Below are 17,192 nucleotides of genomic sequence, written 5' to 3'. Positions count from 1 at the left end.
GATAACTGGAAGCGACAGAAAGAAGATGGGTCATGGAAATCTGATCTTATCCTGACCCAACACAACCAAACCAAACCGGTGGCACCAACACAAAATTCATGCCGACTTCAGTTCAAGAAACACACTGAAAAAAAATAATCAAAATTGTTCCATTGTTAGACATGGCGGGGCTCGTGGGAATTTCGTCCACCGCTGCGATCTTGGCCTGTAGGCCATACTCTTCTAATTCCTCCAAGCCTTCATGTTTCTACCTTCCCCCAGCACGAGGTACCGAAAAGATAAAAACCCTGTTCGTTATATTATTGGAATTTGGTGCTCAAGCGATAATGTTGCTGTTTAAAGTTTTTTTTGGGTATGGTAAAGTTGATATATCGTGGATTGTAGTGCTTAAAGTTCAAAGATTGCCAATTTTTAGGTGACAGTGAGCAAGATTTGATATGATTTGTGAGAAGGTGTTTTAAATTTGATTGCTTTTTGTTAATTTGTTGCAGGGCTGAGTTATGGGAAGAGGTTTTATGGTGGCATTGGAGTTCCCTTCAAGGAATGGCGGTCTCCATTTCATGTCTCGGTTTCTAATGTTGCCACTGAGATTAGTCCTGATCAGGATCAGGTACACATTTTTATTTTTTTCACCCAGTAATTAAACGCAGACATGAATTACTTAATTCCATTTTGGTGATAAAATTTACGTGGGGCAGTGGACTAAAAACCTGGAAATGTTACCTTATTGACATAAGTCGTCTGTATGATTGAGTTGATGAACGATTAACTGTACTGGTGGTTGTTGAAAGTTGAAAAGTTAATAATGTCACGTCAATTAAGATAGTTGTAGATAACTGTGCCTGCAGTGCTTCTATCTTAAAGTAATACTTCGTTTGGCTCTTATTATGACAAATGTCTAAAGAATTTGACAGTAATACTTGAAGGTAACAAGTTTAATATGTATAAAAGTTGTTCTGCTGTTTGAATTTCTGGTGCAGAAGCTTGCTGCTTCAAAGGAGAGGCAGAGACCAGTTTATCCATTTGCAGCTATAGTTGGACAAGAAGAGATGAAACTATGCCTTCTGTTGAATGTGATTGACCCAAAGATAGGAGGCGTGATGATAATGGGTGACAGAGGAACAGGAAAGTCCACGGCTGTCAGGTCTTTGGTTGATTTACTTCCTGAAATTAACGTCATTGCTGGTGATGCATTTAATTCCGACCCAGACGACCCAGAAGTTCAGGGCCCTGAAGCAAGAGAGAAGAGTTTGCGAGGCGAACAACTCCCTGTTGTGTCGGTGAAAATCAACATGGTTGATTTGCCATTGGGTGCTACAGAAGACAGAGTTTGTGGTACTATTGACATTGAAAAGGCTCTTACTGAAGGTGTGAAAGCATTTGAGCCTGGCCTTCTTGCCAAAGCAAACAGAGGAATTCTCTATGTGGATGAGGTTAATCTTTTGGATGACCATTTAGTAGACGTTCTACTCGACTCTGCTGCCTCGGGTTGGAATACTGTGGAGAGGGAAGGAATCTCAATTTCACACCCTGCCAGGTTTATACTCATCGGCTCTGGGAATCCTGAAGAAGGAGAACTGAGGCCACAGCTTCTTGATCGATTTGGGATGCATGCACAAGTTGGGACGGTGAAGGATGCTGAACTCAGGGTGAAAATAGTTGAGGAAAGAGGACGATTTGATAGAAATCCTAAAGATTTTCGCGAGTCTTACAATGCAGAACAAGAAAAGCTCCAGCAACAAATTTCTTCCGCAATGGAATCTCTCTCGTCTGTAGAAATCGATCGTGAAGATAGAGTTAAAATTTCCAAGGTCTGTGCTGAGCTGAATGTTGATGGATTGAGAGGTGACATAGTGACTAACCGGGCAGCAAGAGCATTGGCTGCTCTCAAAGGACGAGATAAAGTAACTGCGGAGGATATTGCAACTGTCATTCCCAACTGCTTGAGACATCGTCTTAGGAAGGATCCTTTGGAGTCAATAGACTCAGGCTTGCTTGTGATTGAGAAATTTTATGAGGTTTTTAGCTGAGGGAGGCAAATCTTCAGCATTTCTCTCAATTTTGTTTCAAGATTCTAGTACTATTGTTATGTTGAGAAATTGATAATTTATGATGATAGCTGTTGCTTGATGTACTCAGTGCCTCAATCTTGTTCATGTCGCAAGCTGCCATTTTATGATAGATTGCGTAAAAATGCCAGTTAAAACCCAGTTATACTCATGATTTTAACTCTTTCAATCTTGCATAAGTGCCAGTTGAACAATGTTTTTGTTTACTACAACTTGTTTGATGAATGATTTATGTATCATCTCTCCCTTACATCCCCTTGCAAATAAATATGAGTTAGAAAGTAAAAACGACCGAGTTATGGGGATGGTAATATTTGAGGTTTGGTGTTTTTCTAAGAATTTTTTAAATTTTAAAAATATTGTCATGGCCCGTATAGCGTTCTCCGGGCGTGGAATCTAAATTCTTGGCTTCATTGTATTTTTATTATAGATGATTAAAAAAAAATTGCAAAATCAAGGGTCGCTCTGTAAAGGTCCATCAAATATTAAAAAAATGGAAACGAGTATAGTTTTTATTAAGTAATCATCATCTGTTTTTTTAATTCCTATCTACTAAAAGAAGAATGAATGTAAATACATATTTAAACAAAGAAATCAAACGTCCATTGGAATCCAATACAACATATATATTTGGGTATCCAATTCCATATTACTTTAGAACTAAATTAACCGAAAAAGGGAAGCATGAAAGACTTCTGCCAACTCATTATCCAAAAAAGGGGTTTGTATAATAAACAAGCTTACTGATACTACCATATGGCCACTAGTGCTACCCAAGGCATGTGCCTGCATATTATTGCTAGTTTCGCTTTTAAGAAATAGCAAACCCCCAAATCATATTATCATTATCTTCTATGGTGCTAATCTGGGAAAGCCAAGTTACTAAATTTCTTAACTTTTGGCTTCTTTTCTCGAGATCTAGCACATGCATATGGAAAAAGCTTTTTTATATTTAATCATTGATGTTGAATATATCTACGGGCAGCAACCGAGACTTATGAGATAAAGTCGGATCGGTCTAGGCGTTTCAATGAGACTAGCTTGTATTATATACATATAGAAGATATATTTCATTGTCTCCAGTGGCTTGCGTGCCATTAGTAGTATAACATGCAACAGCAGATGAAGTTGCTAAAATTGTTTTACCAATCAAGTTTACGCTCTGAAGATGGAAAGAAACACTGTAATCTTGGTTCTTAACAATAAAGAAAATAAAATTTGAGCATGTCGAGAAAGATTAAACCGTGACGAGCAAACAAGAATCAACAGCTAATACAAACTAAATTACGTGAAATATTTGATAAAAATATTGATCACTACACCTTGTCATTCTGATGATATAACCCTGTACTTCATGAAATGGAAAGAATCATATTAGGAAGTTTATCAAATATCTGCAAGTAACTATTGAGTGTGCATTACGTACGTACCGAAGAATACATCATGCAGAAATAAATTGAACGGAGAGAATAGATCTGGATGTCAGCCTTCGTGGTGAACGAAAGTAGCTGCATAAAATGGATTGCTGGGCACTGGATTCATGTTCACTTCATCTTCCTTTTCAGAAGTAAAATATGAAAATTCATCATGGACATCATACCTCATGCCTCGAAGTTCGGACCTACTTGAAGGATAATCAACAACACTGAACTGAAGGGGTTCCCTTTGAAAATACATTCGGTTGGGGCTTAAAACTGGTGGTGCCGAAAAATGGAGAGGCAGAGACCTCGTGAAAGAGACTGTTTCTTCTCCAGGATGACCTGAGTGTGCATTGCTACAATTCCAGGGGACAGATTTTTTGAATCTTCCCAGATCAAAGTTCTTATCCCACATCTGGGAAGAATAAGTAGAAGGAATTGAGCCCTCTGTGTTAAAATCATAGCCGGGGGACGCCTGATCACCGGGAAAACCGAAACTGGAAATCAAAGGTTCATGTCTCCCAGTCTTTACCAATTCGGATTTCAGAACCTGACCCCTTTCCATTTCGATTTGCTGAATCTTAGCCTCACCATCCAGCGCTTCAATGGCAGATTTAGCTTCTTGCATGAGCCAATCAATGGCTTTACTGGGGCGATCGTAGCCAAGTCGATCCTGGACGTCATAAAACTGAATTGCAGTTGTTGGCGAGAGCCTAAGGCGTCGATCTCTAGTCCCTCTAGCCGTGCAGACTTTGCTGTGTCTATCTTTTCTTCCAGTAGGGCGAACAATGAGGCTGCCATGGATTTCTCTTTTTTCTCCTTTTCTTCTCTTGGCTTTCACCACTTCTGATGATTGTAAACTAAAACCCTGTTGCATTGGCCCCTGGAAATCCATTTTCTTGAGACTCAGTTAGGGACGAATCCAGGGATAAAAGTTGGGGTGGCTTGAAGTCAATATGATAAGTTACATATTATTAAAAAAAATTTACATTATATCGTTCAACGAAGTTGTGCCCTACGAGATTTTAAAACATAAAATTCATCAATAATAGAATTTACATCAATATGTTTAGCTAAATCTCGTTCAATATAGAGTGTCAAACAATCGGCAAGAAAGTCATCCTCCATTTTATTGCGAAGTGCTGTCTTCACATGCTTCATTGCTGAAAAAGCCCGCTCAGTAGTGGCAGTAGACACAGGTAATGTCAAAACAAGATGAATCAATCTAGTCAACATAACATAAACACTTGACCGTCCACTCTCGGTCAATTGCTGACACAACTCAACAAGTGTAGAAACCTTTAAATTATGCATCACATCAAGTTTATAATGTATCAATTCATACTCCAAAGCAACAATTTCTTAATCTGTGAAATCTCCAGGATAAAACTTCTTCGCAAGCTTGCAAATATCATCACTGTTAAATGAGTCAAATGGATTTTTAGGATCTAAAGCTGTACCAAGAGAAAGAAGTTCCACCGATGACTCATTGAACCGAGTATTTAACTCCATCAAAATGAAATCTATTGCTGCATTAAAAACATCAAAGTGGTAATGATGTTCTATTGTAGTTTGCCGACAGGAACGTCCAATCTTATATAGACAATCAAGGTCAGGTACATCAATTTCATTTCTTGAGCAAAAAACTTTAACTTCCTGAAGAAATTCATTCCACCCACATTCTCTAAATTCTTGAAGGCAAGTTTTGGTAGCAGTGACAAATGTGATAGCAGTCAAAATGTCTTGAGATTTTCTTTGAAGAATTTGACAAAGAGTATCTGTTGTTCTCATAAATTTATGCATTAAGTGCAAAATAAACACAAATTCAAAGCTTGCCATGTTTCTGTAAATCCCCCGAACTTCAGCCTTAACTCTTCCATTTGGAGAATAATCACTGAGAACTTCAAAAACTTTGCAAGTTGCAGTGTACATACCTATCAAGCTTTTTACCGAATCATAGTGAGAACTCCAACGAGTAGCTCCTGCTCGTTGCAAATTACCAATCTGGTTTGCACCACTTCCAGAATCACGTTCTCCAATTGACAACATATACTCAATTTCATTTCTCTGTGCAGTATGTAATTCAGCAATGCGCTTAGTAGAAGAAGTGACAATATTAACAATATTGTCCAAATGAGAAAAGAATTCCCAAATAACACTAACATCCTTAGCTGCAGAAACCAATGTCAGTTGTAAACGATGTGCAAAACAGTGGACATAGTATGCATAGGGACAATCTTTGAGAAATAATGCTTGAAGTCCATTCCACGCTCCACGCATATTGCTACCACCATCATATCCTTGGCCTCTGATTTTCTTAACATGGAGATCATGATGAACAAGAACATTTGATATCTCATTTTTCAAATTCATTGAGGTAGTGTCACTAACACTTTTAATGGCAAAAAATCTTTCTGTCAAAATCCCATGATTGTTCACAAACCTCAATATAATGGCCATTTGCTCTCGTTTAGATATAACTCGGGCTTCATCAACAAGAATACAGAAGTATTTATCTCCAACTTCTTCACGAACCATCTGTCGTACTCTATTGGCCATAATATGTAAAATCTCTTTTTGAATTTCTGGAGCGATATATTGGGCATTTTTTGGAGCATTCTCAAGCACAACTTCATCAATTTCTATATTCATTTTTGCAAAAGCCTTCACCAATTCAAAAAAATTTCCACGATTAGATGAAGATAGAGATTCATCGTTACCTCTAAAAGCACAACCTTGAAGTGCTAGCCAACGAACAGCTACAATTGAGGTGCTCAAACGCAGACGATTTTTCTCTTTTTCCTCTTTAGATTGTGCATGTATCACTTTATCAATATGTTGTGAGGGCCTCATCAAATTTTCAGCTCTTCTCTCACACATAGTATGAGGTGAAGAAGCTGCATAACCAATATGGGCAAGAAAAGCACATGTTTTTCCTTGGTTTACCCTTTTCCAATTGTCAAATCCTTCATTGACCAATGCCGAGATATTAGATGAATTAACATCATTCAGGAAAAGAAAACAATAGAAACAATATGCCTTATTTGTTGAAGGCGAATACTCCAACCAATAAAATTTCTGAAACCATTTTTTCTGAAAACGACGATTCTGGCTTCCAAATTTTGTACCTGGATACTCCAACATATCTGGTTGATAAGGCCCTATATTTAGATATGAACGTCTTATCTCATCTCGTACATTAACATGATATTCACATATCTGTTTTCTTTTTCCTGGATCTCGTTCAATAAAAGTAGACGAAGACTGATGATCGTCTCTAGGAGAGGAACATGAAGGAATTTGGATATTGGGAAATAGAAGACTTTCACTGGATTGATGTTGCATTGTAAGGACCGTAAGAATTGAAGTATCTTCACTAGCTTGACGATCTCTCTTCTTAAAGAAAGAGGATATCAATATTTTTCCTTTCTTTGCAGCAGATTGATATTCCATTTTGAAATAGTTCAATTTATAATCCTAAACAAGAATAAAATAATTATTAATCAAATAAACAAGTAATAGTCACTCAACAACTCAACAACAAATAATCAAGAAACCACAAATCACACACAGAGAAGCTATAAAAAACAAAATAAAAAATGTATAGCCGATTCTTACCTGGATTGTTGCCTTGCCGATGAGCAATTCGATTTCTTCGGGAGTCCGCAATTCTATTCTGTCGCTAAAGGGCTTGGGACTTGAGAGAGAAATTTTGTAGAATTGAGGTAGGGCGGATCAGAGGATAAATTTGGTCTCATCCTTGTAAATGGACGAGACTTGATTGGACTAAGACATTGATGTACGACGATTTTTGAAACAACCGTCGCTATTAGCGACGGTTTTTCAAAAAACAGTCGCTAATAGCGACTGTTATTAGCGACTGTTTGAATAAACCGTCACTAGTAGCGACGGTGCAATTAAAACCGTCGCCGATCCAGATCGGCGGCGGTTTTACTAAAACCGTCGCAAATATTAGCGACTGGTTTTTCAAAAACCGTCGCTAAATTATTATAAAAGTCGTCTCTGCTGGAAGAGGAAAAAAAGGAAACAAAGACTCGGAAGAAGAACTAATTGAAAATAATAAAAATATATGAAATTAATTTATAAAAAATATAATAAAAATGTATGAAATTAATTTATAAAAAATATAATAAAAATGTAAATATTATATTAATTATTAAATTTTCAATAATTTTAATTTTCATATTATATTGAAGAAGACAATTCAAGGGTATTGTGGTCAATATACAATCTTATCATGATCACTACTCAAATATTTTACGTTATCGCACCTTTTGAGGAGGGATATTTAATCACACAAATAACATGAATAGTGCGTGCTTTCAATCATAATCAATGGCCTGCAGAGTAAATAAAAAATGAACCAAACGCAAGATAAGAGATGATTATTTAATAATCATTCCCTTATCATGGCTACCAAACATAGTCTTAGGGTACCAACTTAATCACACATCTAACTATGGATGTTTAATCATACATCAGGGATCCATTAAAAAATAAACGTGCTCCACATTTATTGATAAATGTTTAATTTTAGATAAATCTTTTGATAGGACCCTAACGATAACATCTCATTTTTTTCGTTTTAATCTCTCCTTCCTCATATATATATATATATTATATTAACAAAGTTTTTATCCAACTAAAAATTCTTCAAATAAAAGTAAAATGAGAAATTCTATTGTAAAATTTACTTTTGAAAAAACTATATATATAATGAGAGTTACAAATATATATTTGAAATTAAAAATTTATTCCAACATTTTAGCATAACCCTAATTTGATTTGTGTGAAAACACAAAAAATAAATCTAAATATGTCGGAATGATAGAGCATGCAAATAGGCATTTATTGTCATCTTAGGAAAGTAAAAGAAGCTCGGAAAGGGTTGCAAGACACTGCCCACCAAGAGACAGCAAGATTTCGTACACCACAATCAGAGACAGCAGACCCCAGGCATGCAAATACGAGGATGATTTATTACACTATTTTAGCCGCCGGGATGAAGATGTTATAAGGCTTGATATTGTGCCATAAATTCTCAACTTCGACAAGGCACTGTTTAAATCAAATGCATAAAGATAATATTGTTATGTAATTGTTCATAAATATAGCATCAAGTTTTACAAGAAAATAGTAAAGTAATCAAAGGGAATCTGCGGAACTTCATTGTTTGTACTGAATAAAATACATTTATTTATACAATTCCTTGTTCTTCGTGAGGTGCATCCAAATGTACCATTTAGGACCATCCCAAAACATTAGTGAGAAGATATACTAATGCCAGAGAAATTGGGTACAAAACAAGCACGAGATAACCCACCCAGACAGGGTATGTGGTCCGAACGCTCGTCAATAAAGTCATGACTATACAGATAATCAGAACCACCAGAACTTCAGCAGACACATTTGACATCAAATCACGTGCGTAAACTGGCGTGAGAAACACTATTAATCCGATTATGTTGTTCATGAATACGCCATTATAGAGCTGCACACACCAAAAAACAAAATAACTGCAGAAAGTTCGGAACGTGAACTTATTTCATCGATCATGAAGTATTTTGTATGCTACTCACAATATCGGACCAACTCATTAGGCATGAAAATTGCCGAAAATTAACCCAATTATTATATTCTGAAACTAAGTTCTTTTAACCATCAATGTCAGTTATAAAAGAGGAACATACCGCAGATAGTGTCAAGGAAATAGATTTCTGTGTTTTCTGTCGGGCAGAAGCAATTGATTGCACTGCAACTCCATAGTTCAAAGCAAACGGAATGGCCAAATACGAGACGCTAAATGAAGATAGGTTGGCAGCTTGGGCAAAACTCACAGCACTATTGATTAAAGGTTCAGACAGTGCACATAACATGAATGTCCCCAAGATAATCCAGAAAGTAGCTTTGAAGATAGTTAACCAAGAATAACTAGTCATCTGGCTAGTGCTCGAGGCATTAGACAACTGCCCATTTTGTGTTTGACTCGTATTCTGCATTAGAAACGAATTAAGCTCTGTTTCTGACACAGTGTATTCTCTCACATAAGTTGGTTACCTGAGAAATTTTGCCACCTCCTTTTTTGATACTATCTGCATTCTGATTGGAAAAGTTAGAAACTAATTGTGCCATGCCTCTGACGAATTCGTCCCGATTGATAAGGCCATCGCCTGATACATCGAAAGATGCCAAAATATTTTCAATGTTTCTGTCTGTGGTCAAGTCGTCACTATCATCAATCTTTGCTCCTAAGAGCAAAACTCGGAGTTCTGCTGGTGATATTGATGCGCTCTTATTCTTATCCACTCTGTTGAACAGTCTGTTAAACATATAAAGAATGAAATTCACAGTTATTCAAACTTTTTGTTTATGATCAAATAGAAAATAAATCAGCATATACTAAAACAAAAGGAAACTATGAAAAATCGATGGATCCAACAAGACGAGGCCAGAAAATTGCCATTTGACACAATTCTTGGGCACAGAAAAGGATAGTAAATAGAAAAGGAACTCACTGTAAGATTTTCTGAGAGTCAGGTCTGCCATTGCTTGTCAATAGTTGCATGAGCTTGTCTTCTGCATATTTACTCATCAGATACTCAAATCTCCGGTTCTGAACCCATGGCTGGAATATCTGCAAAATACAGAGTGCACATTGAATTTTAAATTCAATACAAATTCAGAAGCAAGAAAACTAACAAGATACTCTTGGGAAACATTTGCAGCATGTCATCTTTAAGCATCCCCTTCACCAAAGTGGAACAATTCTATGCATGCAGTTGTATTAAAGTTTTTTCAATCACCTGATAGTTTATGTAGGCAAAGAGCAAAATAACAGTGATGATCAGAGCAATAAGAATAATCACTCGTCTCCCTGATGGCGTAGTAAAAATATTTTGCAGCTGCAGAATGAGAAATGGGACCAAAGATATCAACATGATCCGCGACGTATAGCTCGTTTCAGCATCCGTAACAAGGCCACAACCTACTCGAGCAGATGACGGTGATTAAGAATCAGCTTCAAGGGCCAAATGTCTTAAACATTAAATGAGGTTAATTATCATGTGAAAAAGATTAGAACCTTTAAGTTTGATTTTCTTTTTGTCATTTGGATCATTGCCAGTGTTAGCATCTGAGAGATCATAGCTGCCAAGAATAACAGAAACTCCCCATACCAGCGTCAGAAGCATGACCGTCGTTCCGGCTACCAATCCCATTCCTAGCGTAGATCGTTGCTGTGCTGCATCCCGAGACCCCGAAAGCACAGATACTTGATGCGGAAGCATGGGAAAGTTATATCAAGAGACAAGAATTAGAGTCGAAGCCATATTAACAATTAAGTGATGCATGCATGCAACCAGGACGATGAGACAAATTTTACTGTGGTAAAAAATCTTGGCAATACTTGTGAGGTTAATTTACATGTTTAAGACACGCAGCATGAAATGATGCAGTAACATGGGTTTAAGATTTAGTGCTACTGGAAAAGCCAAAAACTAAATAAAGGGATTTAATATTTCCGCTGAACATGTAAGCTTGACTCGGCACGGTAGAAGGTATCTTGCATTATGTGTCCCATTTTTACCGACTGACGACTTTTTTTTTTGTCCGTTTTGCAATTTGCAGAAAAAGTATTGTTATTATTTTTTTCAAAGCGGACAACTTATGAAGAATTTGATTGGCCAATATTTTTCTTCCCATATCTTAGTTATCCTTCAAACTACTGGACATAGTTGAACTATCATATTTTGTTTTTATTTATTATTTATTTAAAAAAAGCCGGCCGCGAGTGTGAATATCAATTTTGGTCAACATTTATTTTCAAAAAAAACGTGTCAACGATTATTTTATACTCTTTATTCTAATTTTGAAAAAGAACGGTCAACTACAATCACATGTAGGCTATATTATATGGAACAAAAGAAAAAACAAAGAGGGAGAGAACTTGCAACAAAAAAAATATAATTTATTTTCAAAATTTGATTTCTTCGTTGTATCTGCAACATATTAGATTGTGAATGTGATGAGCATCCTCATCGATAAACAAAAAATCGTGAAACATAATTTAAAATAAAAAAAAAATTAGTTGTAAGTTTATTTAAATAACTTTATTCAATGCAAGAGGAATCAAATCGTGGTAGTGTCTGATTGGTTTCCTTTGTATCATAGTGAATATTGATTTATTATTCTTAATGACTCAATTAAAAATGTATTATTCTAACAACGAAGTCCTTGCAGAGTAATATAACCCAGATTAAAAAGTAAAACAAACTTATCTGAAAATAAAATAAAACGAATTTCTAAAGAACAAGAATATCGCGGGAAAATCAAAGTAGGAAAAGGAAGGTACCAAGGACGATGATAATTTGAGGAAATGTGCCCAGAAACTGAAACAAACTAGCTCCAAAAATACCAGGCCCGATAATCTCGAAGAACTTATCGGACCCGATAGCAACATATTTCCCAGCAAGAGACAGCAAGATTTCGTACACCACGATCAAAAACAGCAGCCCCCAAACATTGGTGGAGCACGGCAGAAACCCGTATGCCGGTTCGCACGTCTCCGTAGAAGCCGATAAGCCCCACTCAATAATAGATGGCGTCTTCCTGTCAGAATCCATGCCATCGGATACCGATTCCAAGTCCTCCTTAATCGAACGGCTGTACGCCAATTGAAGGACAAGAATAAGCAAAGAAATTATAGCAAGTGATTTCTTCTTGGCCATGGTTATTGGCTTTTAATATCAAGAAATTAGAATAGCAGACCAAGAACAGATTAGAGGAAGACGTTTGTCAAGATTTATGGAGATGGGTTCATGGGGGATATAATATATAGAAGACTGGATTGGCTTCCGGGGTTTTGGATTTTTTTTTTTTACTTGAACTCGACCGCCACGTTGTAGTTTAATTAGTCCATATTGCAGCCATTGGCGGACAAATTGCGAATTATTAATTACGTTCTACTGTGGTAGCCGCCGGGATGGCGTAATTAGAATATAAAACGCTATTTAATTAAGGAGTAATAAAGAAAACAACGCTATTTAATTAAGGCGCAGGCTATTCACGTTTCCGAATATGTTTTCTATTTCTCCCCATGTGTTTTTTATTATTAAAAAAAGCTATCGTCGTCCTTTATTATTAAAAAAAAAAAAAAAAACACGATTGGGAATCAGGCCAATGGGGATTAGATCTAAACCTCTCCAATAATGATGCTAATATAACTTAAGTACAATTAATTAAACTCTTGGTACGCTCTTATTGATGGAACATCCACATGATTATGGTACGTTTACACACCAAAATTACATTTGGAGGACCACGAGCTCATAGCCTTAAATAAAATGAAGCATTTACCTTTAGTGTCAACGTTGTTGTACCATAATAAGGTTTTTTTTTATTTTTTAGATTGGATCTTTTGAAATCCATGATTTCCAATTTATTTGTAAAATAAAAGAAACTCAAATCCATATTCTACCAATTTATGCTATAATTAAACATATCACAATGTATTTTAAATGACTTTGATATTATAATGATTTAAAATTCATTTTGATTAATATAATTGTAACTCTTATATAAATTATTTAATACATTTAAAAATCGATGGACCTTACATTATGATATGACAGTATTTCTTCCATTTTTTTAAATGCATCGGGGGGAAACCAGAGAAATATAGAAACCAAAAAATTTGAATAATTGTATTATGATGGCGACGACGACGACGGTGACGACGATGATGATTATAATAATAATAATAATAATAATAATAATAATAATAATAGGTTAAGATTGATCAAATAAAAATTTAAATAATGTACCAATTGCATATTTCATGGGCCGCAGCCCAACTTTTTCTTGCCTTGACATCTAACCAGGATGCCCAGTTTCCATAAATAATCCACAATGTTTTCCTCGAATAATATCGGCCGCGATATATTTTTACAAAGCACCAAACTCTACGCCGCTACTGCACGCCGTAATCGCCCCAATCGCGTCAGCCCGGGAGCTCGAAAGCGAAAGATCAAATCAATGCGGGCCGTGGTTCAGCGTGTTACCTCTGCCAGTGTTGAGGTCTACGGAAAATACATTAATTGCGTACATTTCACTGCAGTTGTATTCGCTTTACCTCCATTACTTCCGGCTTTAAGATAATGGTTTTGCAGGTAGAGGGGCGCACGGTATCGGCAATTGGTCCAGGTCTTCTGGTCCTTGTTGGGCTTCATGAGACCGATGTTGAATCCGACGCCGAATACATGTGTGTATTAATTAAAATGGTGATTTGTATGTACTTTGATTGCAGTGGACTTGATTGTGGTTCTTTCGTTGATTGGCAGATGTCGCAAAGTGCTGAATATGAGATTGTTTCCAAGTGAAAAGACTGGCAAAAGTTGGGACCAAAATGTAATTCCTTTATCAAGTATTTTTTTTATGTTTTTTGTGCTCCAGAAACTTTACTAGTTTACTTCCACAACGGATGCTGGTTTATGTTTGAATTAAGGAGTTTTTTATGCGCTATAAATTCTTCAATTTTTTTCGTTTTCTGGACGAGTAGATGTTTAATCAATCGAAAATTACTGAAGATTCAACATTATGTTTTACAAAGTCTTCTCTTTTCTTTTTTTCAGTAAAATGTATAACTTTTTAAAATTAAGGATCACGAATTGAGGATTTCAAATGCACAAGTGGATCCTTCAAAGTTTTCTTTGATGACAACAGTCTAAAACTTCTCTTTTCCCTGAACTTGTGATGAGGAAATTGGTAATTATATTTTTCTTTATTGTTCTTTTCTAACTCTTAATAAACAAAAATGAAACAAGTAATGATGTTATTTCATCCTTCAGTTTTAAGGTTACCGGATTCATTCCTTCATTATGCCAAATGGCAGTGTACATAAGCTAGCTGTTATTATTTTCTCCTAATAACATCAGGGAGAATGAAAAACATTAGTGCTTCTAAGATTATTGTAGTTGCTAATTTTTTGCGATTTTTTATTCTTGACAGGTTGTGCAAAGAAATTATGAAGTTCTGCTGGGTAAGTCCTCGGTCTTTACGTTGTCAGTTTTGGTGTTCAACTAATGGGCTATGTTTTGTTAGCTATTAGAAAGTGTTTATTTGCTGCAGTGAGTCAGTTTACTCTGTTTGGGGTATTAAAAGGCAACAAACCTGATTTTCACGTGGCAATGCCTCCTGAGGCAGCAAAACCATTTTATGCTTCATTGGTTGAGAAGTTTCAGAAAGCTTATAAGATGGATGCGGTTAAAGGTGTTCTCCTTTTCATTGGTTTTGGTTTGTGATTGTGTCATGGTCCTCACAGTCCACATTTCTTTACATTGGTTGAGTCAAATATAAATCTTCTGTGGGCTAGTATGCCTCTTTAGTTTTCGGTTAATTTCATTTATCCCTTGATTACTTGAAGATCTGTAGATGTTTAAGGATACAGATTTGAATTTAGTTTTCAATTTATACGTATCCATTAACCATATGGAAGTTATTATATACGTACTCTGAACCATTCACTTCAAACTTAAGTTCCAAATTACTTGGGTTGGCAGCACAAATCTCTCTATCCACAGCACTGTGGTTGTAATTAAATCGTCACTGGTCTTAATTTTATCAATGTTGTTCAATAAACCCAATTGGAAGTTATTATATAGGAACTCTGGACCATTCTCATGTTCGTTGACAAACTTTAGTTCCAAATTACTTGGGGATTGGCAACACAAATCTCTCTACCACTGCACTGTGTCTGTAATTAAATCGGCACTGATCTTAATTTCATATATGTTATGTTCAATAATTTTGTAACTAGTTGATTTTTGGCACATCCCTCTTTGTTTTTGAATCCAATGTATTGTCTGACTCGTTGTTTTCAAGGAGCTTTATACTAATGTTTGATTTGATGCTGGGTATTGAGCTTTATCAAGTTATTACTTCATTGAATGTTCTTTTCTAATCCTTAGTTATATTAAGTAGTAGTCAATAAAACTTTGGAATTTACATTTAAGGTCTAGAGAATATTTTGGGGGCAAGTTAAAATGAAAAATAATAACTTCGTTCTGTGCAGATGGTGTATTTGGAGCAATGATGAAGGTAAGAAGCCTTCACTTGGGATTTTGAACTATTTTTTTCCTTATCACATAATTTTTATGATAGTTGATGGATCCACGTGTCCTCTTTTGCTTTGTTTTCACATAAATGAAGGTGAATTTAGTCAATGATGGCCCGGTGACGATGCAGCTGGACTCGGCACAATCATCCAAGTGAGTGGCTGAGTGCACACTAGACATCAGTGTAACTTGGGTTTGCTTTAGCTGGAGGGGGTATAGAGCGAAAGAAGCCTGTTCAAGGGGGTGGAGTAGGGAAGGGACTTCGCCCTCGATAAGCCGTTCCTAGGGAGGAAAGGGAGACCAGACGGTGGAAGAGCCACCTGAAATCGGATTTGAGATATACCGTGTATTCGAATATCATAATTGATGTCTACAATGTCTGCTTTTGAATGGGAAAGCCGACTTATTTTATATATTTTTTAAATAATTTCAGGAATCCAAATTGTGCAGTCAAAACGTTGTAAATACTACCATACTCTCTATCGTTGAGCAATTGATCACAAATGGATTAGGGTGTAATAGAGAGAGACAGATACATGCTTGAATTGATAATATTGGAGTCCGAGGGATATCTGTTTTCATTTCGGATTTTCTTTTTCATTTCTTCAAAAACAATACGTAGCTTGTTTATTTGTTAAAATATGAAAAACTTGATCTACGCTGTTCTTGACGTAAATTTATATAATGCTCGTACATTTATTTATTTTATTAACACTTATTTACGGACACACAACTACATCACTGTTGACACCAGCATGGAGAGAAACATCACGACGCACAAATTTGAACCAAAGCAACCATTTACTCAAACTCAACACATCCAAGATCAAGAACTTCCATCCCAGTAACTGATCTTATTGGCCAATTGTATTCTAAGAATTTGGTATCTTCTATTTCAAGTTCTTGTTGAAATTCACTCGAACCCACTATTTGCATCACACCACAGGGCCTGCTTCTGATTTGACTGTACAAGAATTCTGTCTTTGAATCGTCGAAGCAGCCATCATTTTAGCAGGGAAATTAAGCATTGCCTTGGGACCTTGCATTCTGAAAGCTGCTTTATCATAAGCCAACGCATCTTGTTCTGCTGTTTCAAATGTTCCAAGCCATATCCTCGCACCTTGCCGCGTTGATTTCCGAATCTCTGCTGCGAATTTCCCCAGGGCCGTCGCCTCACTCCTATGTAATGCTTCTTTATAATTGCATGGGGTGGGCGGAGTGACTGGCACGTGACAATAGTGTGTCTTTGGTGCAGAGCAGAGGGTCTAAGGGTGTTGGCTTCATTCAGAACTTCGAGTAATACTGTTTCTTGTGAATCGTTTTCAATAAGAGGCAGCATTTTTCACACTGTGGGAACGAATAATGACAGATAATTTTTATTACTCGGGTTATTAGAGGCTATTTTCTGAATTGGGTGGTTCATGGACTTTTGTTTCGTGGGAAAAAGACATTGGATAAATGAAGATATAAAGCAGTGGGGACTTGCAGGGTAGGTGATGGGTGTGCTTTTGGATCTTCTTCCTTAGATATTACAATTCAAATTGACTGTCATTGCATGTGCATCTTCTCACTTC

At 36.4% G+C, this 17,192-nt stretch overlaps 5 protein-coding genes across 5 annotated transcripts; 2 read left to right on the top strand and 3 right to left on the bottom strand.

The window, feature by feature from the left end:
• LOC142526733 (magnesium-chelatase subunit ChlI, chloroplastic-like) lies at positions 1-2,134 on the top strand. Its single transcript, XM_075631291.1, has 3 exons — positions 1-267; positions 492-610; positions 981-2,134. The coding sequence occupies exons 1-3, from the start codon at positions 162-164 to the stop codon at positions 2,028-2,030; spliced, it is 1,275 nt and encodes a 424-aa protein (XP_075487406.1). The 5' UTR covers positions 1-161; the 3' UTR covers positions 2,031-2,134.
• A 1,125-nt stretch (positions 2,135-3,259) lies between these two features.
• LOC142527461 (uncharacterized) lies at positions 3,260-4,390 on the bottom strand. The gene has a single exon (XM_075632277.1). It carries the CDS (start codon positions 4,380-4,382, stop codon positions 3,552-3,554), a length of 831 nt encoding a protein of 276 aa, XP_075488392.1. The 5' UTR covers positions 4,383-4,390; the 3' UTR covers positions 3,260-3,551.
• Positions 4,391-4,849: 459 nt separating this feature from the next.
• Positions 4,850-6,367, bottom strand: LOC142526172 (uncharacterized). The gene has a single exon (XM_075630424.1). It carries the CDS (start codon positions 6,365-6,367, stop codon positions 4,850-4,852), a length of 1,518 nt encoding a protein of 505 aa, XP_075486539.1.
• Positions 6,368-8,569: 2,202 nt separating this feature from the next.
• On the bottom strand, positions 8,570-12,407 carry LOC142526461 (sodium/calcium exchanger NCL2-like). The gene is made up of 7 exons (XM_075630879.1): positions 11,859-12,407; positions 10,590-10,778; positions 10,312-10,493; positions 10,024-10,142; positions 9,566-9,827; positions 9,199-9,501; positions 8,570-8,999 (listed from the first exon to the last, which is right to left on the bottom strand). Exons 1-7 carry the CDS (start codon positions 12,232-12,234, stop codon positions 8,751-8,753), a joined length of 1,680 nt encoding a protein of 559 aa, XP_075486994.1. The 5' UTR covers positions 12,235-12,407; the 3' UTR covers positions 8,570-8,750.
• Positions 12,408-13,397: 990 nt separating this feature from the next.
• LOC142527462 (uncharacterized) lies at positions 13,398-16,187 on the top strand. Its single transcript, XM_075632278.1, has 7 exons — positions 13,398-13,582; positions 13,675-13,766; positions 13,846-13,912; positions 14,513-14,543; positions 14,633-14,773; positions 15,576-15,601; positions 15,713-16,187. The coding sequence occupies exons 1-7, from the start codon at positions 13,415-13,417 to the stop codon at positions 15,773-15,775; spliced, it is 588 nt and encodes a 195-aa protein (XP_075488393.1). The 5' UTR covers positions 13,398-13,414; the 3' UTR covers positions 15,776-16,187.
• Positions 16,188-17,192: the final 1,005 nt, after the last annotated feature.

The sequence above is a fragment of the Primulina tabacum genome, chromosome 15 (genome assembly GCF_025594145.1).
Source record: "Primulina tabacum isolate GXHZ01 chromosome 15, ASM2559414v2, whole genome shotgun sequence".
NCBI lineage: Eukaryota > Viridiplantae > Streptophyta > Magnoliopsida > Lamiales > Gesneriaceae > Primulina > Primulina tabacum.
Note: the sequence above shows the minus strand (reverse complement) of the source record. Positions and strands in the feature narration are given on the sequence as shown.